Genomic DNA, 27,557 nt, shown 5'->3' with positions numbered 1-27,557 from the left:
TCTGCTCTCAACAGTGTCCAGGTTCTTCTCAGGTCAACCTCTGAGTAGAATTTTCCTGCAGCTCACACAAGGTGGCTGAGACCAGCACTGATGGACGGATTGTCTGTCCTCACTAAAGGACACTCTGCACTGTAGGGACAGTCCCTTTTTCTCTGTGCAGACACAAAGTTTCCCTTCAAGTGCAGGGGGAATGCCCAGGATTTCACAGAATCACAGAATTTCTAGTTTGGAAGAGACCTCAAGATCATCGAGTCCAAACTCTGACCTAACGCTAACAGTCCCCACTAAACCATATCCCTAAGCTCTACATCTAAACATCTTTTGAAGGCTTCCAGGGATGGTGACTCCACCACTTCCCTGGGCAGCCTGTTCCAATGCCTCACAACCCTTTCAGTGAAGAAGTTCTTCCTAACATCCAACCTAAAACTCCCCTGGCGCAACTTAAGCCCATTCCCCCTCATCCTGTCACCAGGCACGTGGGAGAACAGACCAACCCCCACCTCGCTACAGCCTCCCTTGAGGTACCTATAGAGAGCGATAAGGTCGCCCCTGAGCCTCTTCTTCTCCAGGCTGAACAAGCCCAGCTCCCTCAGCCTCTCCTCACAGGACTTGTTCTCCAGGCCCCTCACCAGCTTCGTTGCCCTTCTCTGCACCCGCTCAAGCACCTCGATGTCCTTCTTGTAGCGAGGGGCCCAAAACTGAACACAGTACTCAAGGTGCGGCCTCACCAGAGCTGAGTACAGGGGGACGATCACCTCCCTAGCCCTGCTGGTCACACTGTTCCTGATACAAGCCAGGATGCTGTTGGCCTTCTTGGCCACCTGAGCACACTGCTGGCTCATATTCAGCCAACTATCCACCATCACTCCCAGGTCCTTCTCTGCGTGGCAGCTCTCCAACCACTTATCTCCCAGCCTGGAGCTCTGCTTGGGGTTATTGCGCCCCAGGTGCAGGACCCGGCACTTGGCCTTGTTAAACTTCATGCAGTTGACCTCAGCCCATCGGTGCAGCCTATCCAGATCCTCCTACAGAGCTTTCCTACCCTCGAGCAGATCGACACACGCACCTAACTTGGTGTCATCTGCAAACTTACTGAGGGTGCACTCGATGCCCTCGTCCAGATCATCGATGAAGATATTAAAGAGGACTGGCCCCAGCACCGAGCCCTGGGGAACGCCACTAGTGACTGGCCTCCAACTGGACTTGGCTCCATTCACCACGACTCTTTGGGCCCGGCTATCCAGCCAGTTTCTAACCCAATGAAGCGTGCGCCAGTCCGAGGAAACTCTTCACTCAGAGGGAGGTGAGGCACTGAAACAGGTTGCTGAGAGACCTTAGGGATGCCCCATCCCTGGAGCTGATCAAGAGCAGGTTAGATGATGCCCTGGGCAACCTGATCTCATGGGGGACATCCCTGCTTATGGCCAGGGGCTTGGAACTAGGTGACCTTTAAGGTCCCTTCCAACAGTAGCCATTCTCTTATTCTGTGGTCTCACTAGCTGTACCGCAAGCATGACTCCCATGCCATCAGCCTTCCTGTGGTCTCTCACCTGACCAGAACAGAAGGTGCCTCACCATCATCTTCAATTCCAAGTGCATGCTTCTGCCATTTACGATCCCTATCTGTGCCACATTTCTGCTGCTGGTCCATCAGCTGCACAGACAGAAGTGACCTCCCAGCCTCCTTCACAGCCATGTGCCTCCTGCAGACCCACCAGATCCAGAGGCACACCTGACCTCATCCCAGCATTCCCAGCCAGCTCCTCCTTGTGGCCTGTGATCTGATCACATACCTGTCACCTCACATGCCTCTTCCAATGCCATGGGACTGCTGCAGGGCCTCACAGTCCCTGCCCTGCCCCAAGGGGACAAGCAGCTGAAGTTAGGGATAGGAGTGGGGCTGAAGCTGAGATGTGCTGTGTGCATGGTGGAGGGCTTTGGGGGTTAGATAGTCAGGTTAATGTTTAGGGATTAGAGGGCACCCTCCAGGGTCAAGGGAATGGCAATTCATCGAGGGAGGGATCGGTGTTCGGCTTAAGGATCCTGCTCAAGATTTAGGATAAGGGCAAGCTTTGAGGACTTCAGTTTAGGTCTGGTTTGGGGGCTAAGGCTAAGGCTGGCTTTTTATTCCTTGGTTATGTTTTATCATCCTTCTGCTTGCCCTCCTATTAGCAGATGAGTTTGACATCTGTCATTTCCAAGTTCTGAGGAATGTCTTTGATCCATCTGTCCTTTCCAAGGTCTTTGAGATAGGTCTTATGATGACATCTGCAGATCCACTTGAACCTCTCTCACCCTTCCCGTACCATCTCTAGGCAACCTGAGGACTGACTGGGAGGATGGTGGTTTAGGAAAAGGCTTCATTAACATCTCTGAGAAGGGCTGTATTTGGGCTTCTCACAGACAGTGATGGCAGTATCATAGAAAACAGTGACACTCGTGAGGACAGAAGAGCAGGTGGATAAGGCCTTGGCCTGTCAATACAGGACACACACACATGAGAACTGCATGAGAGGGAAGAGGAAGATTGGATCCAAACTGTAGATTATGAAATCAAAGACTGTGAGTATCACCTTGGCACTGCAGAACAGCACCAGCAGTGGGGCAAAACCACAGAAGATATCTATGACACTGGGGCCACAGAAGAATAGCTGGGAGGAGAAGAAATAATTCCTGTACATGACAGAAATCCCCTTGTTCAGGTACAGCTGCCTTCTGGAGTCAGACCTTCCACTTCTCGAGCCTTGCAGAGAACAGGGATGGTATACAGCCCAGGGCTGACCGTAGGGCATGGTCCCCAGCAGGAAGCACGGCATCTGCAGGTGTTTGTGTCAGGCACAAGCACAGTGTTGAGGGTGTTCCACATCCCAGTCTCCATGCTGGTCATGTGAGAGAGGAAGAAGAGATTTGTGTATGGGTAGAGGATCTTCCATGTGTGTTACTGGGAAAACTCAACAAATGGTGTCTTAGTGTCCAATTCCCTTCTTGGGAAACCTTTTAGAGCATTCAGTTCCCCCCTCTCTTGTTAGGACACATTCAGAGGGGTGAAATGATCCCTGGCAGTCATGGCTGAGGTGTCCTGCCATGCAGTGGGAACACAATAGGAGTTAAGGGAGGGAAATATTTGTTCTCATGTTTGACAATCAAACTTATAGAGCATAAAATCAGTCTCTCCTAAATTCATCAAGGAGCAGACAGTGATGACTTCAGTCTGCTTTAACCACCACACCCCAGCAGAGACCCTGCTGCCTTCGGGAGCTGTCAGCCCTGATGCCTTGGGGACACCTCAAAAGAGCCCAAGGGCACAGAGCAAGCGATGCCATGGTTGGGTGCTGTGCTGCTGAGCTGGGCCGGGCTCCTGGGCCCAAGGGCAGCTCCTGGCAAGTGCTGCAGAGAGACAGATGTGCCCAGGAGCAGCTCCTCTGCACAGCGCAGCAGGGCTGGGGGCTCTGACCGCAGCTGGCACGCAGAGACAAGAGAAGGAGAGAGGGCTTGGAGGCACTGAGGAGCGCAACAAGAGAGGGCAGCGTGTGGCAGGACACATCTGCAGGCTCCTGACACCGTGAGGCTCTGGCAGCAGGGCACTGCAGGTGGGGTTGCCAGAGGGGTCTTCTACAGCTGGCACATCCGATGCCTGATAGCATCTGGTAGGGTGGGTCTCTCTGTTTCTCCAGGTAGGAGTAGAAGATGTTTTAAAGAATGCTATATATGATTGGATTTTTCAAAAGGAAGACCAAGGCAGGGGCTACCTGAAAGACAAGACTTTTACTGTAGCCTGTGCTTGCAGATACCTGCGGTAAAGTGGAGGCTGGTTTCATGGTAATAGGTGGTCAGGTTTGTACTGCAGACTGAGACTGCTAGAGCACTGCAGTGAGGGATCAATATTGAATCAATGAACTTCATAAATTCCCTTCCTACACCTCAGCCCACAGACTACACCAACATCATCATTGTGGTCCTCTCAGGTTTTATCCTAGCTCATCTTTTGGAGCTGCAAATCCTCCAGTGACCAGTGCCCTGTCTTTGGGAGGTCTCTGCTGGCTTGAGGTGAGCACAGATCATTTGCAATGAGAAGGAGCTGTGTCCTCTGCAGGCAGAGCTGCAGCACAGGAGGGTCTGCTGAGTGTCCGTCTGTCCCTCCCTGGCCTTGCCTCCCCTGGCAGCAGCACGCTGGCATTCCTCCTGGCTTCTCCAGCTGGCCGTGCTGCTGCTGGTCTTGTTTGCAGGCTGGCTGGGGATGGGGGTTTCACATGCCCATGGCGTGTGCCCTCGGTGTGCTTGGGGAAAATGGAGTACAGGGACAAGGTGAGGGGTGTGGAGATGTGCAATTTGATCCTGGATTCTTCTGCCCTCAGCCGTGTTCAGGTCCTTTTCACATTAACAACTGAGTACAACTTTCTTCAGCTCTCACAGGGCAGCTGAGACCAGCACTGATGGAGAGGCTGGCTGTTGTCTCTGACACTCTGCACTGAAGGGACAGTCTCTTTGCCTCTGAGGATCCACAAGGTTTTACTTGGAGTGCAGCAGAATGCCCAGGATTTATGCCTTAGAAACAGTTTTCCAGTGTTGTGGGGCAGCTAGAACCAATAATACAAAACAAATAATTATATATCTAAACCTCCAAACGTCTGCTCTGCAGTTGGGTGAACTAGCAGCAAAACTGGGGAAATCTCTTTGATATCAGCAGTAAAGTTAATCTGAGACTACCCCATGTTCCTACCATGTTCCTACCATGTTGCTACCATGCTACTCCCTCTGGCAGTAGTGCAGGACTGATTCTTCCATTGCCCACAGAGGATCCCCTGCTCCCAGAGGCACTCTCAGGCAGAATCAATGAAAGAGAGCTTCAAAATATCTTCCTGGAAATGGGCAGTATTTTGGTGATTTTAAATGAGAATATGGAAAGGGTTTTTCGTCAGTTATGTCTGTGGTACACAATCACTGCCTTTCTCTTCCTTGTACAGGACCTCATGACCAGAAATAACAGATGTCCAACGTCAGCTCCATCACAGAGATTCTCCTGCTGGCATTCGCAGACACGCGCGAGCTGCAGCTCCTGCACTTTGCGCTCTTCCTGGGCATCTACCTGGCTGCCCTCCTGGGCAACGGCCTCATCCTCAGCGCCGTAGCCTGCCACCACCGCCTCCACACCCCCATGTACTTCTTCCTCCTCAACCTCGCCCTCCTCGACGTGGGCTGCATCTCCACCACTCTGCCCAAAGCCATGGCCAATGCCCTCTGGGACACCAGGGCCATCTCCTATCAAGGCTGTGCTGCACAGGTCTTCTTTTTAGTCTTCCTTATTGGTGCAGAGTATTCCCTTCTCACCGTCATGGCCTACGACCGCTACATTGCCATCTGCAAGCCCCTGCACTACGGGAGCCTCGTGGGCGGCAGAGCTTGTGCCCAGATGGCAGCAGCTGCCTGGGGCAGTGGCTTTCTCAATGCTGTCCTGCACACGGCCACTACATTTTCCCTTCCCCTCTGCCAAGGCAATGCTGTGGACCAGTTCTTCTGTGAAATCCCCCACATCCTCAAGCTCTCCTGCTCAGGTACCTACCTCACAGAAGTCAAGTTTCTTCTGGTTAGTGCCTGTTTAGGTGTTGGTTGTTTTGTTTTTATTGTTTTTTCCTACATGCAGATCTTCAGGGCAGTGCTGAGGATGCCCTCTGAGCAGGGCCAGCACAAAGCCTTTTCCACGTGCCTCCCTCACCTGGCCGTGGTCTCCCTGTATCTCAGTACTGCCGTGTTTGCCTACCTGAAGCCCCCCTCCATCTCCTTTCCATTCCTGGATCTGGTGGTGGCCGTTTTGTATTCAGCGTTGCCTCCCGTAGTGAACCCCCTCATCTACAGCATGAGGAATAAAGAGCTCAAGGAGGCACTGAGGATGTTGTTGCTATATTCAGTATTTCGACAAAGAAGCCATCTTCTGCATGTGATTCCCTGAAGTATAGCTGGACAAGGCAGAAACGTCTTTGTTCCTATATTTCAAAATTAGTTCATCCTTTTCAATATTATTCCAATATGCTAAATATTATTTTTATCATTTTATTTTATAAATTTAAGTTATTTTTGTTCTTCTGTCTCCTTCTACCTTTTCTTCTAACCCAAAGACCTCATGTAGAGGTGCTGCTAAGCTCTTTGTAACTAACTAAATAAAGGAAACAGCAGGTAGTCAGTTTCTGTGGATCTCATTTCTCATACACTCTTCTCAGGTACAGCAGTGGTTGTGGAATGAAGATCCCTGCTGCAACGTGCTGGAAAGCCCTGGTGTCCTCCTTTGGGGCTGCCCTTTCTGCCCTGGCAGGCACGCCCTCCCTTCAGTCTTTGAGTCAGGGTCGCCACTTTCTTGGACCCACGAACACTGACAGCAGCAGGACATGGGCGTTTTGGTGCTGGTCACTCTTCTCTTCCACACTGCTGTCTTGTAGCACCACTGAATCAGAACTGGCCTTCCAGCTAGCACCCCTAGGAGTACGGCTTTCAAAAGTGAGGTGGAGGAAGCACTGAAGAAGCAGCCTGATCTGATGTGAAAGTTCTCCCTGCTCAGAGCAGATCTTAGCACTGGAAACCTCCAGAGGTCCTTTATGACTCTAATCCTGAAGGAAAAAGGGGCAGGAGAGTGGAGGCAGGGGGAGAGAACACTGCTATGGCAGAGGTATTGCTGACATTTCTAATCCCTGCTTCATGTTGTCCTCAGGTTTACATCATGAACGAGTTCATCCCCAGAAGATCCTCTGCCCATGAGCACCCAGTGTCCAGATGGTTTGAAGACACTGTAGAGAAGTTCTCAGAAACAGTGCCAGGCTCTGCAGAGTGATAGGTTCACTGAGACTGGAGGGGACCTCCAAAGCCCATCTAGCCACCCCCACTAGCCATGCATGGACACCTGCACCAGGCAGCCCAGGCCCATTTCCAGTTGGGTTTGTTGTATCTCCAGTTGAGGAGGACTCCCCCACTTTTGGGGAAACCTGATCGAGTGCTTGGTATTGGAAACATGATCCAGTTCTTGATCTTGCTCACAGTAAAAGTGTTTTCCTGTGTGCAATTCCCATGTCTTGTCCAATCACCGGGCATTGCTGAGACTGTCAGAGGAAAAGATCTGAGAGCAAATCCATGTCTCACAGACAGCTCATAGCAGCAGACAGAGATGAACTAGACATGTTTTCTTGGTATTAGAACCAAAATGGTCACCGAGGCCTCTGTATTCAGTAAAAAGAGATCAAGGATGAGAACAGGAAGTTCATAAAAAGCCACCAGGACAAGGGCCATTTTCTGCCCCTGCAGGAGACTGACCCTGGGCAAGGCCCAGCTTGGGAAGCAGCTGTGTTGGACGTTCATGGTGGGCAGTGAGCTGGGCAGGAGGCAGCCATGTGCCCTGGGAGCACAGGAGGGAAGGCTGAGGGGCACCTCACCGCAGCCTGCCAGGAGCTGCAGAGATGTCAGGAAGAGCCCCCGCAGGGCCAGGCTGTGCCCTGTGATGTGCAGGGAGCCCTCATCTTGCCATGCTGCGTGTGCTGGCTGCAGCAGCAGGGACCCCCAGCCAGGCCGTACATGGGGCATGGGGCTCTGCCACCTGCCTGGCCCCGGGTTTGACTCCTTGTCTCTGCTGGGCCCCACCTTCCACACTCAGATATGTCCCTTGGCTGTCGGCTCCCTTTCCACTGCCCTGTGGGAATACCAAGCCGGGGCGGACAGGTTACCATTAGGTGTGCTGGTGCTTGTGTAATTCACATGGGTGATGGCATAAATGCTGGTTCCTTCACCAGTGATGCACATCCTTCTTCATGTTAGGCCAAAGTCAACATCCTTCTCTCTGCTTTTCCTCATGGATGAACTGGATTAGGTCTCCTTGATTATTCTGAGGCACAATGCAATGCTCTTTGCCTTCTGCTACTCCAGCACAAGATGGGTGACTTTCCCTTACTCTGCACATTGACCTCACGGGTCATTCCACACTTTTTGCTTTCAAATCCTTAGTTGGACGGGGGCCATTTGCAAAGTGGGGCAAGCTGATGGGTTCTGGCTCAGCCATTTGAAGCATGCTATACTTGAGTTTTTCAGCCTGAGTTTGCTAAAGATGACCCAGGAAGGTCATCAACAGATGTTCAAGTGTCTAGTTTAAGTAAGGGAGAGTATCTCAGGTTTCCAGTGGCCATTTCAGATCTAGGTCAATCCAAGGAACCCACTGAAGAAGAGGTTTGTCTTTGAAGGGGTGTTCCTGTGCTGGACTGGGCTGCAGTTACAGGGACAAAGACCACTGCTGGCAGTGGAGGTGCCCTGGGAACTCCACCTGGCCCCACCTGATTTTCCCAAAGGGCTCCGGCCTCCTGCAGCTCTTTTCTGACATCTGCCAGTCCAAGGAAGTGCCTGAAACACAACGGGGTCACTGGAGGTTTTCCCTGGTTGCTTACGGTCAGAGAGCTGAATGTCTGGACCCAGCTTCCTGTCTGGACCTATGCACTTCCCATCATTCTCCTGGTTTGCCCTCCCCTTTCTCTTTAATCATTCAGACCACTCTCACCAACCCAGTTGCTGCTTTGAGTTTCAGTGAGTTCAAGGTCGCCCATCTCTCAGCAGTCCTTCTAATGGTTTCCTTAGTAAGACCCTCATCGTTTATCATTGAATTAGTATGATATGGATTAATATTAACACAATTATCTGAAATTTCCTATTACTCACTGAAAAATACATCATGTACAGTCATCCTTTTGGGAAGGTAAACATCACTGGAGGCAACAAAATTAAGAACTTGAGCTTTGTTTTTTTGAAAATTGCAGCATGATTTCCTGTTGTTTGTTTTGAAATAGGAAAAACCCTGCTTTTCCCACCTAAGCAGGGCTTCAAAGGTCAAATCCTAGACCAATACCTATAGCAGAATGATGCTCTAAACTGAAACAGAACAAAATTCAGCCTTTAAAATGAAGAAAGATTTTTATTAGATGCTCCTTGAAATCTTCCCCCTTAACTACAACATGAAAGCTCTCCAATTAGCTGATCAAATCTTGAATACTTGAAGAAAACGGTGGGAGAGATATGGCTCCTTAGGAATTACTGTGTTTTAATGAGTTCCATGGTGTATTTTGGTGCTGAGTCAAAGAAACTTGGGTACTGAGAGGAGAATGATGCAACTGTGCGAATAAGCAAACTCAAAAGGAAAAGCTGAAGTGACTTGGAGTATTAATGGGCCCCACTGAGAGCTGTTACTAACAAAGCCTCCCCAGGGACTGCTTAGGGCAGATAATTGTAGGCCATGGTTACAGACAGGCAAAGCACCGTGCAGAGAAAAGTCTTGGTTGGTTTTAGTGAAGCAGAACAGCCAAGGCCTGACCCCAGCCACTGTGAGGGGAGATCCTGCACCCCCCTGTCTGGCTCAGGACTTTTCCTGGGGGTCTGAGGAATGTGGTGGGTAGTGTGATGCCATGAGAAGAACACTGGTATGACCCCTCCCTGCCTCTGCACAGGGTTGCAAAGAAGCAAAGAGGCTGCATTGCAATGAGTATATCTCATTTATTCATAAGCTCTAGCCAAAGCGTCAGAACTGTTGGGGCCTTCCCTTTTTACCAGCAACCTCTGCCTTCTCCTCTGCATGCTTTCCTATGCTGTCCCACACTTTGTCCTATTTCCTGGAGGTCTTCAGATAGCCATCTCTGTTCACCACCTTGCTCTCATCCCAGCATTTCCATCATTTCACCAGTTTCTCATCAACCCTCACCAGCTGCTCCTTGAAACACAAAGCTATGGTCTGATCATAGACACTCACCAGCATCTTCCAAGACATGGACCTGGTGCTGGCCTTGCAGCTTCTTGACACAGCCAAGCCTTGTGCCTGCTGCTGCCCACTCATGGACTCAAGCAGAAGGGACAGGACAACCCATGTTGGGGCCTTCTTTCTGCCTGGGTCCTCCTGGCTCTGGAGGCAGAGGGGATCCCCCAGTCAGCATGCCAAGCAGGTGCCTTCTGCTGGCCTAGCAGGGCCACTGCCAGCTGTCAGCCCAAAAGTGCAGATCCCAGGGAGAAAACAAGGGTGACCTGCAACCTCCAAACACATGTGACCTCACAGTCCCTTTCCGTGACACGTTCCTGCTGCTGCCCTATCAGCTGCAGAGACAAAAGTGACCTCACAGTCACTGCCACAGTCATATTTCTCCTGCTGGGGCAGGAGATCCTGAAGCAGAGCTGAGCTTCTCAGAGCATTCCCACCCATCTCCTCCTTGTGGCCCACAAGCTGATCAGATCCAAGGCCCCTCAAATTCATTTGGAGGTAGGGTTTTGTATAGGTCTCTTAAGCAGTTTTCTAGTGTTAAATAGGCCATTTAAGTACTAGTATTAAGGGCGGAGGTCAGAGTGATTGAGAGAGTAAGAGCTAGGATGAATCAATTATTGGCTGAGTTTTGTCTTCTAGGGGTACGCTGAGGTCACTCATTAGAGTAGTGGATTCCTGTCAGGGTGCTGAGTAGCATTTAGGCGTAGGAATTAACTTTACAGGTTGAAGCTGGGGAATAGCCTTGTATGACTATTTTAAGTCACAGTTACATCTGCATCAGCATAATCTGAACCGTCTTACCTCTACAAAATCCTTAATTTTGGCTGGCCAAGCCCCTATTTCCTCCTCTCAGTCTCACATCTCTCCTGGCCAGGCTTCTCCTGATTTCCCCATATCAATTATCTTTTTAGGGGCATGCTTATGATGCCTTTCATGATCTTAGACTATGTGTCAGTTCTCTGTTGGCTACTCTATTTTGGAGAAATGTGGCACTTAAGACACGATGGAAAAGGACACAAATGTCCATCAGAGCACCCTGCACAATGTGCCCAGCAGCTCTGCAGTGCCACAAAAGCGTGGTTCCTGCCTACAAGTTTCCTTTCCAGAATGGCTCCTATGGCTCCAGGGTAACTTTTCCCAGGCACTCACTTCCCCAGGCCACACCACTCTTGCCCGCAGGCCCCATGTGTCTCTCCAACCCTCCCTTCTTCCCCTGCAGTAGTGGCACCTCAGCGCAGCAGGTTGGTGCATCTCCAGGCTCAGGGGTGTTTCCTGAGGGTGTGCCCTGTGTGGGGAGTGGTGGGGAGGAAGAGAGCAAGGTCATCTCCTGGGGCATGGCTGAGCACAGCCCAGCCATCCTGCACCATGGGCAGGTCCCTGCTCCCAGGCTGAGGCACACATGCAAGGTGGACACTTCTCCATCATTCCAGCTTCATGCAGGGACCTTCAGCCCTGTCCCAGTCCCAGGAGTGACCTCATCCTCCTACTCCATCCACAGACAGCTGCTAAAGCCCTGAGTGTCTCTGTTTCTCAACAGCTATCACCCAAGTCTTTCTCCTGGCCCTCCCCTCTGCCCAGCACTGCCTCTCAGGTGACTCAGTGACACTTCAGAAGGGCCTCTGGGCTTCCTCAATTATTCTGGTACTTATTAGCACATTTCTGCCTCTTTCCAGAGCTCAGAGGGAGCCTTCTTGTTCATCAGGGGCCCTATACTGGCTGGGATGGAGTTATTCTCTGCAGAGCAGCCCCTGAGGTGCTGTGTTTTGGATATGTGACCAGAGCAGTGCTGGTAACCCACAGCGCTGGTCGCTGTTTTTGAGCAGTGTTTGCAGAGCATCAGGGCCTTCTGTGGCTCACAATTTCTGAGTTTTACTTACTTTTGCTATTCTGCCTCCAATTCTTCATGAAGAAGAGAAAGCAGGTGGCTGATAGGTGTTTATCTGTTGGGTGCATGGAGCAAGGAAGTGTCCGTGGTGCCAGGAGTTTGAGGTCTGTGAAGCTGCAGGAGCCCTGCTCTCTTGCCTGGCAGATCCCCAGCACACAGTGCCTATGCCCCGCAGGGCCAGCCCCGCTCCCCAGGCCAGCACAAGAGGCCTGGCCCAGCCACAGAGCAGCCTGCCCCGAGCAGGGGCCTGCACAAAGAGCTTTCCCTTTGCCCTTTCCCCATCAGTGCAGGCCCAGCAATGCTGCCCTGCTCTCCCCCAGGGCCATCCCTGCTCCCAGAGAGCCTTACCCAGGGCACTGTGTCCGTGCTGGCCTGGCCAGCCGTTGCTTCTTCCATCCCTGTGCTCCCCACAGGGCCGCAAGCTTGCAGTGCTGCTGTGAGAGCCAGGGGCTGTGGTGCCCTGGGACCCCCGGGGATCTCCCCCGTACCCGTGATGGTCAGGGTGGGCAGCAGACCCAACTCCATGGGGATCTCTGCTGCTGAGCCCCTTTCCACCTGCCCTGATGGCTCAGCATCACAGGGCAGTGCTGGGCAGGGCCATGGGGTGTTTCTGAGGGCACAAAGGGCAGGCGAGTGCTGCACCAGACCTGGTCCATGAGGCCTCAAAAAGGTTATCCTCAATTACTCTACACTCTTAGGGGCCTTTGTCCTCTGGCTCTTCATGCACCACTCCCGGTATGGCAGAGCTGTCCTTACCCCATGGACTCCTCAGATTCCCCTTTTTCTTTACCAAACTCTTCTTTGGAAGGCCATTAATTTTATGAGGTTCTAATCCCTACCAACTCAGCATTGCATGTTCTCCCTGCAGAACCCCTGACATCTCCTGGCAGCTCCAGATTCCTCTCCAGGCTGACAGTGGCCATGAACCCCACTGCAGGGGGGCAGTGCCATGCAGATGAGTCCAAGACCAGTTGTTGTCAGGTGCTGCCATAAAGCTCTTGGTCCGGCCTTTGGTCTCTCACAGACTGTCCTTGCACTTCAAGTCTATGTTCTTCACTCCAGGAGGTCCCAAATAAAACCCCATTTGTTGCTGTGGTGCTAGCAGGGAGGCAGCTGTGACCCAGGGCTGCACAGTGCCTGCTGCTGCCTGTAGCTACAGGAAAGCCACAGCAGAGACAATAGGACTGTCACCAAGGTACAGCAGATATCAGGACTTACCCAGAAAAAAGGAAGCACAATGTGGAAGCCAAAAGAGAGCAGCAGGGAAAAGGCCACATCCTGCTGCTGGCCATGGCCATGGCTCCAGGGAAGCAGCAGCCCCGACCCGAAGGCAGCAGAGAGGCAGAGCCCAGCGGGCAGTGAGGGGCAGCCCCGAGGGCCACCGGGGCTGCTCCTGCATGTGGCAGCTGGGCTCTTGGTCCTGAGCCCCTCCTGCATGCTGGGGCTGCTCCCCCAGCTCCAGAGGAGATGGGAAGAGAGGGATACTGAGACCAATCAGGTTCTGACAGCTTCTCAATTGTCATTATCTACAAGGCAGGCATGGTTGTACAGGTACATGAGATATTTGTGAGGAATAGAAAAAAAAATTGAGAGATATGAAAATAAAGATACCATTATTAAATTAAAATCTAAAGATGCAGTATAATATATTACAAAATAAGTATAACAAAAGAATATTCTAACAATTTTATAGAAAAACGGTGAGTTCTGACTTGATTGGGGGCTTCAATATTACTGATGAAGAAGCATGTATCCAAAGAGTTTCTACAAGGCATCCTTGAGCTGCTGGTTCCCCATGCTGTAGATGAGGGGGTTCAGAGTTGCAGGAAAGACTGAGTACACAACAGCCACAGCCAGACCCAGGGACAAGGAGGAGATGGAGGGGGGCTTCAGGTAGGCAAATATGCCAGTGCTGACAAACAGGGAGACCACGGCCAGGTGAGGGAGGCATGTGGAAAAAGCTTTGTGCCGGCCCTGCTTAGAGGGCATCCTCAGCACTGCCCTGAAAATCTGCACATAGGGTAGCACAATGAAAACAAAACTAAGATAGGCTAAAGAAACACTCACTACAATAAACCCAACGTCCCTGAGGAATTACTTTGAGCAGGAGAGCTTGAGAATCTGGGGGATTTCACAGAAGATCTGGTCCACAGCATTGCCGTGGCAGAGGGGCAGGGAAAATGTGTTGGCCGTGTGCAGGACAGCATTGAGAAAGCCACTGCCCCAGGCAGCTGCTGCCATCTGGGCACAAGCTCTGCTGTCCAGGAGGCTCCCGTAGTGCAGGGGCTTGCAGATGGCAATGTAGCGGTCGTAGGCCATGACAGTGAGCAGCCCCTGTTCCCAGTGCCACTCTCAGTCAACACCAGCCAGAGCTCAAGCAGGACATTCAATAATAGAACATCTGCTTTTTAAAACTCCAAACTGTTTTAGAAGGTTACTTTGGTTGGCTTTTACAGTGTCACCCTCGCCTCCTGTCAGCCCCTGCCCACTCAGGCTCCTGGTACAAATGTGGCCCTGCACCAACACCACTGCTCGTGCTGCCTTTTCTGTCTCACCCTGTCCTCTCCCTTGACTCCTTGTCTCTGCTGGGCCCCACGTTCCACACCCTTTGCTGTCACTACCCTCTCCCCCGCCCAGTGGGATGGCAGAGCCAGAGCAGGACATGGTAGGGTTAGTCCCCGTAGTGCCCATGCAGAGCGCTTGTGGCAAAATGGGAGCTGAGAGATCAGGTTCTGTGGTGCAGAGGAGGTCCCATGCAGAAAAGATGAGGTTAAACAGCAACTTTGCGGGGACGGGGACGGGGGGTCTTTATCTTGGTCTAGCAAGGGAGGCTTCTGGCCATAAAGGGCCAAGGGATGGGTCAACCACAACTTCTCTGGGCAACCTGTTCCAGTGACAACCAGCCCTAAAGGAACCAGCTGGCTCAGGAAACCCCCCTGTAGGCCATGATCCCCCAGTGTGCAGCAGAACGTGCCCACCTGCAGCTGATTGCCTCAGTGAGTCCTGGCCCAGTCCCAGGGCAGCTGTCACCAAGCATGTCCCTGGAGAAGAGCAAGGGAGCATTGCTGTGCCTGCAGGGAGGCAGAGGGGAGAAAGAGCAAGATGTCTGTGTAGCCACCTGCCCGGGGCAGGGTGCACTGGGGCTGGGCCAGGACTCTTGCTCTGGCCTGGGCAGAAAGACTGGCCTGGAGGGACACAGGCTGAGCGACACCAGAGAGTTACACACTGAAGTGCGAGCGGGATGAATTATTACAAGAAATTTCCACTCAAAAAGAGTGGATAGGCATTGGAACAGGTTTCCCAGGGAGATGGAAGAGTCAATGTTCCTGGGGGTTTTGAAGGAAAGGTTGGGAGTATTATCTGGAAACATGGTTTGTGGGTAATATTGGTGGTTGGGGTAGCACTAGATGGTGTTGGAGGGCAACACCATAATGATTCTTTTACAGCCATCATGATTCTATGATTTTTGTGGGCAACATTAGGAGAATTAAAGCTACTTTAAAAGCAAACAAAGAAAAGAATACTAACCAAAAGTAAAAAAAAAAAAACAGAAGCAAGAATAAGCCCAACCAGAAAAGCAAGAGAAGACAGAAGTAATGTGATGTCACATAACGAGTCACACGCAAAAATTTAGCAGATTGTTGCTTTTGAAACATATCTAGTCATTAATTTCCTGAGTGCAACTTTGAGCTCCTGGTTCCTCATGCTGTAGATTAGTGGATTCAGTGTGGGAGGTATCACCGTGTACAGAAACGAAACCACCAGGTCCAGGACTGGGAGGGACACAGAGGGGGGCTTCAGGTAGACAAACATGAGTGTGCTGAGGAACAGGGAGATGGAAGTGAGGTGAGGGAGGCACGTGGAAAAGGCTTTGTGCCGGCCCTGCTCAGAGGGCATCCTCAGCACAGCCCTGAAGATGTGTATGTAGGATAAAGCAATAAAAGAAAAGCATCCAATACCAAAAAAGGCACTAACCACAAGAAGCCCTACTTCCCTTGGGTAGGAGTTCAAGCAGGAAAGTTAAAGGATGTAGGGGATTTCACAGAAGAACTGGTCCACAGCGTTGCCGTGGCAGAGAGGCAGGGAAAATGTATTGGCAGTTTCCATGAGAGCATTGAGAAAGCCACTGCCCCAGGCAGCTGCTGCCATCTGGGCACAAGCTCTGCTGCCCACGAGGCTCCCGTAGTGCAAGGGCTTGCAGATGGCAACGTAGCGGTCGTAGGCCATGACTGTGAGAAGATAAAATTCTGCTGATATGAAGAAGAGAAACAGAAAGACCTGTGCAGCACAGCCTTGATAGGAGATGGTCCTGGTGTCCCAGAGGGCATTGGCCATGGCTTTGGGCAGAGTGGTGGAGATGCAGCCCACATCGAGGAGGGCAAGGTTGAGGAGGAAGAAGTACATGGGGGTGTGGAGGCGGTGGTTGTGGGCTATGGCACTGAGGATGAGGCCGTTGCCCAGGAGGGCAGCCAGGTAGATGCCCAGGAAGAGCACGAAGTGCAGGAGCTGCAGCTCGCGCGTGTCTGCGAATGCCAGCAGGAGGAACTCGGTGATGGAGCTGCTGTTACACATTTATTGCCCCTGGGCAAAGTAGTCTGTCCAAAAGAAGAAATGACATTGTAAAATTGAAGGACTTCTTTGACCAAAATACATTACATGTCTCATAGAACAGTCACACACAACACAATCTTTCACATTTCTTTCACTGGAAGAGCTTTCTGTAGCTGCCTGGCTTACCTCTGCTTGGTGCTCTGAGGGTGCCACAAGAGGCAGGGAGCTGTGCTGTGGGCTCTGCAGCAGTCAGTCCTGGGCTACAGCAACAGGTAAAAGGGAACCTGGAGTGATCTGTGAAGTCCACAGGTCACAGGCATGAGGAGAAGGTCAAATAATTCCCTAAGAAACAGCAAAGGCGATGTCAGTACTGTCTCTGTGCTGAGGTGTGTAAGGTGCCTCAGAACAACAGCAATGCTCAAGGAGCCTTAGTCTCTGCTACAGATGTTCCAACTCCATGACCATCCTTCTGCCTCAGCACATGGGCAGGAAAATGAAGCAGATTCTAAAAAGTGCACTGCCTTCAGGTAGCTCTTGCTGGGCAGTTCTGCAATGCAGTGCCCTGGGGAGGTGCGGGGCTGTGAGCAGCCTGCCCCAGGCAGCAGGCTCTGGGCAGCAGCAGGACCCTGCCCTGCCCTGGCCTGCTGGGGGGGCTCCTTCCACCCACAGCTTCTCCCCACAGCCCCTGGGCAGCTCCCCGGGAAGGCTGAGTGCTGAGCCTGGCAGGCAGCAGAGGCCCTGCCCCAGCACACAGCCCCTGGGGCACAGCAGGGACCCTGCTCTGCTCCACAGCCCTGGGCACCCCTGCAGCTGCCCTGCAGCACCTTCTCCACACGCACAAGCCACGAGAGGCATCCTGGCAGCTCCTGGACATGCAGAGACATCCCAAATCCAGGAGCCGCTTCCAGGAACCTGCCCTGCACCATCCTGCAGCCAGAGACTTACCCTGGGCAGAGCTGTGAAGGTTTCTCCTGCACTGAGCTCTCCTCTGCCCACAGCCTCCAGGCTGCCTGGAATCTCTTTCTGCCTGGGTGCCTGCGGTCAGAGCCCCCAGCCCTGCTGCGCTGTGCAGAGGAGCTGCTCCTGGGCACAGCTGTCTCTCTGCACCACAGCCCTCTTGCCACGAGCTCTCTCTGTCCCACAAGCCTGGCCCAGCTCAGCAGCACAGCACCAGCCCAAGGCACTGCAATCACCCCTCTGGGGGCTTTGCTGATGAGCCCACGAACCTCAGGCACTCACAGACAATTGAAGACATCTCTCCAGAAGTCCAAGTTTCCTGTTGTGTCCCCCTGAGGGCCAGCACTGACACAGCCTGCCTTGGAGCTCGTTAGAGCAGAACCCTGGAGGCAGTGAGGACAAGGAGACAAAGGCAATGTGAAGATGACGCTGATGTGTGGACAAATTGGATGTATTTCACCAAGCACAAGGGCCAGACCTTGACCCATGTCCCCTGGGAAGGGAGATCCTTGCCCTTCACACCTTGCTCAGAGCTCTTTGTGGGGCAGTAGCAGATGGGGATGTGCATGGCCAAGTGCAGGAGAATGGTACAACCCCTGCCTGGTTCATGGGTGCATGCACAGAGACAATGAGGACCTTGTGCTCATTATCAAGATGTCTCTTCACAGGCCTCGGTGGCAGTGAGTTTCAGTCAGGCCTCAGTGTTGGGACTTTCAGCCTTGGTAGAACCCTTGCTCCTCTCCACACCAGGCTGTCCTAGGGACTCCCAGACCTTCACCTCTTTACCAGCTAGTTGTAGGCACTTGTCCGTGCGGTGTCACACCAGGTCTGAGCTGAGTATGATAACTTACATCTTCTTGGTGGCCATGGTCCTCATAAGGCAGCACTGTAGGAAGCTGGCCTGGTTCCTGCTGAGCAGGCACCACTGCTTGTATGCACCGCACTGATGTTTCATTCTGTCAGGTGTTAATGTCTGTACACAGATGGTTCAACCTTTCTGTGATTGTGCTGTCTCTGACAAGACAACAGCAGCAGGAGTTGCAGGAAAGTTTGGATAACACAGGAGTAACCAGTTGAATGCAATTGCAGCACAGAGTCACAGAAGGGTAGGGGATGGAAGGCTGCCAGGTTCCACCTCTTCTGTGCTTCCTCATCATGCAAGCTGTCAGTTTGTCTGGAGCTGTGTCCTGAATGTTACGGGGCTGTGCAGGTGAAAAGTAGAAGGGCCAAAGCCCAGCTGGAGCTCCATCTGTATATTTATGTCAAAGAAACAAAAACTATTTATATATAAACTCCAAATAAAGGAGGATTACGGAGAATCATCATCCTTTATTGGATGTGGGGGGAAAGCTGGTGACAAGAAAGGAGGTAAAGGCTGAGGTACTTAATTCCTTCTTTGCCTCAGTCTCCAGTAGAAAGACCAGCTTTTTCCCCGAGATATTTCTTCCTCCTCATGGCCAGTGCCAACATTTCAGGGCACGCTTCATGGCAGTTTTTTTTCTGCTGCTCTTTCCTACTTCCAAAGGAAGCTCCATCAGGGTGGAAACCACTCCTGAAGTAGGCATCCCAACCCAGCAGGCTTCTTGCGGCCTCTCAGCCAACCAGACACAAGTCACCTCAGCAGCAGCTTCCAAGCCAGGGGCCTGCTGCTGGCCTTGCAGCTTCTTGGCTAGACACAGCCAAGCCTTGTGCCTGCTGCTGCGCAGTCATGGACTCAAGCAGAAGGGACAGGACAACCCATATGGGGGCCTTCTTTCTGCCTGGGTCCTCCTGGGTCTGGAGGCAGAGAGGATCCCCCAGTCAGCATGCCAAGCAGGTGCCTTCTGCTGGCCTAGCAGGGCCACTGCCAGATGTCAACCCAAAAGTGCAGCTCCCAGGGAGAAGTCAATGCTGACCTGCCACCTCCAGACACAAGTGACCTCCCAGTCCCTTTCTGTGACACGTTCCTGCTGCTGCCCTATCAAGTGCAGAGACAGAAGTGACCTCACATTCACATTCCTGCTGCTGGGTCAGGACATCCTGAGGTAGGGTTGACCTCTCTCTAGTCCTTTAGGGACTAGGGCTCACCATTCTAGGTTAGAGGATAAACACAGGTTTAATGGGAATCTTTGTTGTTCTTCTGTAGCTATCAGGTCTGTCATAAGGGTATGGGCAAGCCCTGTGGTTTAGGGTTTTTTTTAGGCCTGCCAACAACTTCTCTAGGGCTAAATAGTGCATTTTAATGCTAGTGTTAAGGGCAGGGAATAGGGTAAGCAGGAGAGTAAAGGTAAGGGAAACGGGCTGAGTTTTAATTCAATGGATACTTTGATACTTTGCTTCAATGGATACTTTGAGTTCAGGCATTAGAGTAGTGCATTCCTCTCAGAGTGGTGGAGTAACATTTAGGTTTAAAGATTGAAATTACCGGTTCAAATAAGGAAAGGGCAATACATGACTGTTTTAAGTCAGTGTTACTGTAGCATCTACTTTAAATGACCCCTCTTACCTCTACAGAATCATTAATTTCTGCTGGCCATGCTCCTATTTCCACCCCAAAATCTCACATGTCTCTTGTAGGCTGCTCCTGACCTCCCCATATCTTGTTGGGATCAGCTTTCTGATGACATTTACCATCTCAGTGTATCTGTCTCACCTCTGTTCGCTCCTCCATTCCTGAGAAGGTAGTGGCATTGTAGTCAGGAAGGAAAAGGGTATAAAGGTCTTTAGGCGCATCCTGCACGATGTGCCCATCAGCTCTGCACCTCCACAAAATCATGCTTCCTACCTACAATTTTGTTTCCCAAGTGGCTTCTATGCATCCAGCGTTACTTTTCCCAAGCCCTCAAGCATGTTTCAGGTTTGGATGTGGATGGATGGGAAAAGGAAAGCAATGCATGGGTGGAACTGATCTTGGCAAGGGATGAAAAGAATAACAGGAAGAGATTCTGTAGGTACCTTGCTCAGAAAAGGAAGGCCAAGGACATTGTACCCCCTGTGATGAATGAGAAGGGTGCACTGGAAATGACAGACATGGAGAAGGCTGAGGGACTCAACAACTTCTTTTCTTCAGTCTTCACTGCCAGTACGGCTTCTTAAGTCTTTTGTTTCCCTGAACCCATAGTTGGTGGCTGGGGGTGCAAATTCCCACCTGCTGTAAGTGAAGAGTATGTTTGAGACCACCTGAAGAAACCCAACAAGTACAAGTCTATGGGGCTTGATGACATGCACCCCAGGGTCCTGAGGGAACTGGCTGATGTAGTTGTCAAACCTCTCTCCGTCATATTTGAAGAGTCCTGGCAGTCAGGTGAACTCCCTGGTGACCTGAAAAGGAAAACATCACTCCCATTTTTAAAAAGGGTAGAAATGAGAAGCCATGGAACTATTGAATTGTGAGCCTCACCTCTTTGCCTGACAAGATCATGGAAAAGATCCTCCTGGAATCAATGTCAAGGCACATGCAAGACAAAGAGGTGATCTCAGACAGCCAGCATGGCTTCACCAAAGGCCAAATTGTTCCTGACCAATGTGCTGGCTTTCTACATTGAGTGACCACATCAGACAACAAGAGAAGACAGACCTACGTCATCTACTTGGTCTTCTGTAAGACCATTGACACTGTCCCATATGACATCCTGATCTCCAAATTAGAGAGATATGCATTTGATGGGTGCATCATTCAGTGGATAAGGAGTTGGCCTGAAGATCACACCCAGAGTGTGGTGCTCAACGCCTCTATGTCCTATGGAGGCTGGTGACAAGTGTTGTACCTCAGGGGTCTGTCCTGGGACTGGTGCTGTTTAATATCTTTATCTGTGACATAGACAGTGAGATTGACAGTGAGAGTGCATTCTGTACCGGTCACTTCTATTTCTACTCCTTCTACTCTGCCCCTGTGAGGCTCCACTTGGAGTCCTGCATCCACGACAGGGGCCCGCAGCACAAGAATAATGTGCATCTGTTAGAACGGGTCAAGAGGAGGGCCACAAAGATGATCAAGGGGCTGGAGCACATCTCCTATGAAGAAAGGCTAAGAGAGCTGGGACTACAGCCTGGAGAAAAGAAGGCTCCGGGGTGACCACTTTGTGGCCTTTCAGTACTTAAAGGGGGCTTATAAAAAAGATGGAGAGTGACTCTTTTTTCAATTAGATAATGATAGGACAAGGGAATGGTTTTAAATTAAAAGAGGGGAGATTTCGATTAGATGTTAGGAGGAAACTCTTCACTCAGAGGGAGGTGAGGCACTGTAACAGGTTGCCAAGAGACTTTAGAGGTGCCCCATCCCTGGAACTGTTCAAGAGCAGGGTAGATGAGGCCCTGGGCAACCTGATCTCATAGGGGGCATCCCTGCTTATGGCCAGGGGGTTGGAACTAGATGACCTTTAAGTTTCCTTCCAACAGGAGCCATTCTCTGATTCTATGGTCTCAAAATCTGTACCTCAAGCATGACTCCCATGCCATCAGCCTTCCTGTGGTCTATCACATGACCAGAACAGAAGGTGCCTCGCCATCATCTTCAATGCTTTGTGCTTGCTTCTGCCCTATATGGTCCCTGACTGTGCCGTTTCCTGCTGCTGGTTTGTCACCTCCAGAGACAGAAGTGGCCTCCCAGCCTCCTTCACAGCCATGTGCCTCCTGCAGGCCCAGCACATCCTGAGGCACACCTGACATCATCCCAGCATTCCCAGCCAGCTCCTCCTTGTGGCCTGTGATCTGATCACATACCTGTCACCTCACATGCCTCTTCCAATGCCATGGGACTGCTGCAGGGCCTCACAGTCCCTGCCCTACCCCAAGGGGACAAGCAGCTGAAGTTAGGGGTAGGAGTGGGGTTGAAGCTGACATGTGCTGTGTGCATGGTGGAGGGCTTTGGGGGTTAGATGATCAGGTTAATGTTTAGGGATTAGAGGTCACCCTCCAGGGTCAAAGGAATGGCAAAGCATCGAGGGAGGGATTGGTGTTTTGCTCAAGGATCCTGCTCAAGGTTTAGGATAAGGGCAAGCTTTGAGGACTTCAGTTTAGGTCTGGTTTGGGGGCTAAGGCTAAGGCTGGCTTTTTATTCCTTGATTAGGCTTTATCATCCTTCTGCTTGCCCTCCTATTAGCAGATGAGTTTGACATCTGTCATTTCCATGTTCTGAGGAATGTCTTTGATCTATCTGTCCTTTCCAAGGTCTTTGAGATAGGTCTTATGATGACATCTGCAGATCCACTTGAACTTCTCTCACCCTTCCAATACCACCTCTAGGCAACCTGAGGACTGACTGGGAGGATGGTGGTTTAGGAAAGGGCTTCATGAAGATCTCTGAGGAGGGCTGTATTTGGGCTTCTCACAGACTGTGATGGCAGTATCATAGAAAACAGTGACACTCGTGTGGACAGAAGAGCAGGTGGATAAGGCCTTGGCCTGCCAATACAGGACACACACACACATGAAAACTGCATGAGAGGGAAGAGGAAGATTGGATCCAAACTGTAGATTATGAAAGCAAAGACTGTGAGTATCACTGTGGCACTGCAGGACAGCTCCAGCAATGGGGCAAAACCACAGAAGGTGTCCACGACACTGGGGTCACAGAACAACGGCTGGGAGGAGAAGAAATAATTCCTGTACATGAGAGAAATTCCCCTGGTTCATGTACAGCTGCCTTCTGGAACCAGACCTTCCACTACTCGAGCCTTGCAGAGAACAGGGATGACATACCGCCCAGGGCTGACCATGGAGCATGGTCCCCAGAAGGAAGCACGGCATCTGCAGGTGTTTGGTGTCAGGCACCAGAACAGTGTAGAGGGTGTTCCACATCCCAGTCACCGTGCTGGTCATGCGAGAGAGGAAGAAGAGATCTGTGTATGGGTAGAGGATCTTCCATTTGGATTGCTGGGAAAACTCAACAAATGGTGTCTTAGTATCCAGTTCCCTTCATGGAAAACCTTTTAGAGCATTCAGTTTCCCCCTCTCTTGTTAGGACACATTCAGAGGGGTGAAATGATCCCTGGCAGTTGTGGCTAAGGTATCCTGCCATGCAGTGGGAAAACAATAGAAGTTAAGGGAGGGAATCATTTTACTCACGATGGACAATCAAACATAAATAGCATAAATCACACTTCTAAAATCAGTCTCTCCCAAGTTCAGCAAGGAGCAGTCAGCAAAGACTTCAGTCTACTTCAGGCACCACACCCCAGCAGAGACCCTGCTGCCTTCGGGGAGCTGTCAGCCCTGAGGCCTTGGGGACAGCTCGAGGGAGCCCAAGGGCACAGAGCAAGCGATGCCATGGTCGGGTGCTGTGCTGCTGAGCTGGGCTGGGCTCCTGGGCCCAAGGGGAGCTCCTGGCAAGTGCTGCAGAGAGACAGCTGTGGCCAGGAGCAGCTCCTCTGCACAGCGCAGCAGGGCTGGGGGCTCTGACCGCAGCTGGCACACAGAGAGGAGAGAAGGAGAGAGGGCTTGGAGGCACTGAGGAGCGCAACAACAGAGGGCAGCGTGTGGCAGGACACATCTGCAGGCTCTTGACACCGTGAGGCTCTGGCAGCAGGGCAGTGCAGGTGGGGTTGCCAGAGGGGTCTTCTACAGCTGGCACATCTGACGGCTGATAGCATCTGGCAGGGTGGGTCTCTCTGTTTCTCCAGTGAGGAGTAGAAAATGCGTTAGAGAATGGCATTTAAAATTGGATTTTTCAAGAGAAAGACCAGGGCAGAGACTACCTGAAAAGCAAGACGTTTTTTTCAGTCAGTGTATTCATATTCCTGCAGTGGAGTGGATGAAGGTTTCATGGTAATGAATTTTCAGGGTTGTACAGGAGACTGAGACTCCTGGAGCATAGGAGAAATTGATATGTCAGTGGTGAAATTTGTAAAGTACCTTCCCAAACGTCATCTCACGGACTGCACCAACATCATATTGTGGTACTCTCAGGTTTTATCCTCGCTGATTTTTTGGAGCTAGAACCCCCCTGATATCCTCTGTCTTTGAGAGGTGTTTGCAGGCCAAAGCAGAGCAAACAGCATTTGCAATGAGCAGGAGCTGCCTCTTCTGCAGGCAGAGCTGCAGCACAGGAGGGTGTGCTGAGTGTCCCTCTGTCCCTCCCTGGCCTTGCCTCCCCTGGCAGCAGCACGCTGGCATTCCTCCTGGCTTCTCCAGCTGGCCGTGCTGCTGCTGGTCTTGTTTGCAGGCTGGCTGGGGATGGGGGTTTCACATGCCCATGGCGTGAGCCCTCGGTGTGCTTGGGGGAAGGGGAGTACAGGGACAGGGTGAGGGGTCTGGAGATGGGCACTTTAAGCCTGGATGTCTCTGCTCTCAGCAGTATCCTGGTTTGTTTCAGGCAAACACAGGAGTGCAATTGTCCAGTAGGTCAAAGAGACACCAGCACAGGGCAGTTGACACTAGGACTAACACACAGACTTGATGTGCTCTCCAAGGACACTGCACTGAAGCCATCACCACGTTGATGACACACAAGGTTTTACTTTGAGTACAGTGGGGCTGCTAGCACAAAAGAGACAAAATAAAAATCACTATATGATCTTTACCACTAACTTAGGGCAGAACTGACTCCCACATTGCCCACAGCAAGTCCTGTGCTCTCAGTGACACCCTCTAGCAGCACCAGCCAGAACTCATGAAAAGGACCTGTCAAAAGTCTGAATGGAAGTGGAGAATCATTTGGGAGGGATTAAATGAAAAATGGAATGATTTTTCCTCTGAAATGTGAAATTAAGTCATAGAAGATTTTTTTTTTTTTTTTTTTTTTTTTTGTAAGACAACTCTGTTAAGATAACTCTGATAAACTCTCAGTGTTTTTCTGTTCCTTGTGCAGGACCTCATGACCAGAAGCAGGAAATGCCCAACATCAGCTCTGTGAGTGAGTTCCTGCTGCTGGCATTTGCAGACACGCGTGAGCTGCAGCTCCTGCACTTCGCGCTCTTCCTGGGCATCTACCTGGCTGCCCTCCTGGGCAACGGCCTCATCCTCAGTGCCATAGCCTGTGACCACCGCCTGCACACCCCCATGTACTTCTTCCTCCTCAACCTCGCCCTCCTCGACCTGGGCTGCATCTCCACCACTCTGCCCAAAGCCATGGCCAATGCCCTCTGGGACACCAGGGTCATCTCCTATCAAGGGTGTGCTGCCCAACTCTTTCTCTTTGCTTTCTTCCTTGAAGCAGAATATTCCCTTCTCACCATCATGGCCTACGACCGCTACATTGCCATCTGCAAGCCCCTGCACTACAGGAGCCTCCTGGACAGCAGAGCTTGTGCCCAGATGGCAGCAGCTGCCTGGGGCAGTGGCTTTCTCAATGCTGTCCTGCACACGGCCAACACATTTTCCCTGCCCCTCTGCCAAGGCAATGCTGTGGACCAGTTCTTCTGTGAGATCCCCCACATCCTCAAGCTCTCCTGCTCACATGCCTACCTCAGGGAAGTTGAGGCACTAGTTTTTAGCGTTTCTTTAGCATTTTGTTGCTTTGTTTTCATCATGTTATCCTATGTGCAGATCCTCAGGGCAGTGCTGAGAATTCCCTCTGAGCAGGGCCGGCACAAAGTCTTTTCCACGTGCCTCCCTCACCTGGCCGTGGTCTCCCTGTTTGTCAGCACTGCCGTGTTTGCCTACCTGAAGCCCCCCTCCATTTCCTCTCCATCCCTGGACCTGGTGGTGTCATTACTGTACTCGGTGGTGCCTCCAGCAGTAAACCCCCTCATCTACAGTATGAGGAACCAGGAGTTCAAGGATGCAGTAAGGAAACTCTTTGGATACGTGTTTCTTTGCAATCAATGTCTGTGAGTTCCCTGATTATTTCAGGAACTGTGAGGAAAATTTTTGTTACTACTCTATAAATATTTTCTACAAATTATTTGTTCTAATTTAAATTATGTTATCATTAACCTGCTACCTGATTTTCTTATTTTTATTTTTTCATTTACAGTCATCTACTCAGTCATCATACCCAGTCATCTAATTACTGAAAGAATCAGGTTATGTAGAGAAACACAATAAAAAAGTAAATAAAACAACACATCAGAACTACACTGTTATCAGCTGCCATCTCTTCCCATACACTCAGGAGCTGGGGGAGGAGCCCCAGTACACAGGAGGGTCTCAGGGCTAAGAGCCCAGCTGCTACATGGAGTTTGGGTGGGGGCTGTTGCTTCTCTGGAGCCATGGCCATGGCCAGCAGCAGGACGTGGCCTTTTCACTGCTGCTCTCTTCTGGCTTCCAGTGTGTTCTCCTGTGCTCTTTTATTTCGACAAGCTTTCAGATCTCATGTACCTTGGTGACAGACCTGTTTTCTCTGCAGTGGCATCCCTGTCCCTGCAGGCAGCAGCAGGCACTGTGCAACCCTGGGTCACAGCTGCCTCCCTGCAAGCACAACAGTAACAGGAGGGTCTTGCTCTGGGCAAACCCAGAAGCCTGGACGCCTCTCCAAAGCTGCTGCCAGGAACATAGCCAAGAGGTTGCTCCCTGCTCTTCTGTTTTCTGGGGTTCTAGTGCCGGGTTCCTCACCTGGGGTGCAACAACCCCAAGCAGAGCTACAGGCTGGGAGATGAGTGGTTGGAGAGCTGCCTGGCAGAGAAGGACCTAGGAGTACTGGTTGATAGTCGGCTGAATATGGGCCAGTAGTGTGCTCACGTGGCCAAGAAGGCCAACGGCATCCTGGCTTGCATAAGAAGCAGTGTGGCCAGCAGGTCCAGGGAAGTGATTGTCCCCCTGTAATCAGCTCAGGTATTGAGAGGAGAGTGATGTAACCACTTGAGAAGCTAAAGTCAGAAGGAAAACTTGAAATGACTTGGAGTATTAATGGGCGCTGCTGAGGGGTGTTACTAACAAAGCCTCCCCAGGGCCTTGTTAGGGCAGATAATTGGAGGCCATGGTTACAGACAGGCAAAGCACTGTGCTAAGAAAATTCTTGGTTGGTTTTTGTGAAGCAGAAGAGCCAAGGCCTGACCCCTGGAACTGTGAGAGGAGATCCTGCACACCCGTGTCTGGATCAGGGCTAGTCTTGGGGTCTGTGGGATGTGGTGGGTACTGTGATGCTATTAGAAGAACTTCATTTTGACACCTCCTCAGCCCTGCACAGTGTTGCAAGGAAGCAATGCCAACAGTCAGCATGCCAAGCAGGTGCCTTCTGCTGGCCTAGCAGGGCCACTGCCAGATGTCAGCCCAAAAGTTCAGATCCCAGGGAGAAGGCAAGGGTGACCTGCCACCTCCAGACACAAGTGACCTCCCAGTCCCTTTGCGTGACACGTTCCTGCTGCTGCCCTACCAACTGCAGAGACAGAAGTGACCTCACAGTCCCTGCCACAGTCACATTCCTGCTGCTGGGGCAGGAGATGCTGAGGCAGAGCTGAGCTCATCCCAGCATTCCCACCCATCTCCTCCTTGTGGCCCACAAGCTGATCAGATCTGGGTAAGCAAGAGAGTAAAGGTAAG

The 27,557-nt window shown here is 51.4% G+C and overlaps 2 protein-coding genes and 1 pseudogene across 3 annotated transcripts in view; 2 read left to right on the top strand and 1 right to left on the bottom strand.

Annotated features, from left to right (window-relative positions):
• Positions 1–27,557, top strand: part of LOC309888259 (olfactory receptor 14C36-like) — a gene marked incomplete at both ends in the record, with an annotated part of 130,148 nt that overhangs the window by 24,884 nt on the left and 77,707 nt on the right. The gene's annotated exons all lie outside the window — the stretch shown is intronic.
• On the bottom strand, positions 13,416–16,223 carry LOC309888145 (olfactory receptor 14A16-like; annotated as a pseudogene). Its single transcript has 2 exons — positions 15,702–16,223; positions 13,416–13,793 (listed from the first exon to the last, which is right to left on the bottom strand). The product of its transcript is annotated as an olfactory receptor 14A16-like (transcript).
• Positions 24,969–25,910, top strand: LOC309888144 (olfactory receptor 14J1-like; the record flags this gene model as incomplete). Its single annotated transcript, XM_082780386.1, has 1 exon — positions 24,969–25,910. The coding sequence occupies one exon, from the start codon at positions 24,969–24,971 to the stop codon at positions 25,908–25,910; it is 942 nt and encodes a 313-aa protein (XP_082636512.1).

Source organism: Aythya marila (genome assembly GCF_965140915.1).
Source record: "Aythya marila genome assembly, chromosome: 28".
Classification (NCBI taxonomy): domain Eukaryota; kingdom Metazoa; phylum Chordata; class Aves; order Anseriformes; family Anatidae; genus Aythya; species Aythya marila.
Note: the sequence above shows the minus strand (reverse complement) of the source record. Positions and strands in the feature narration are given on the sequence as shown.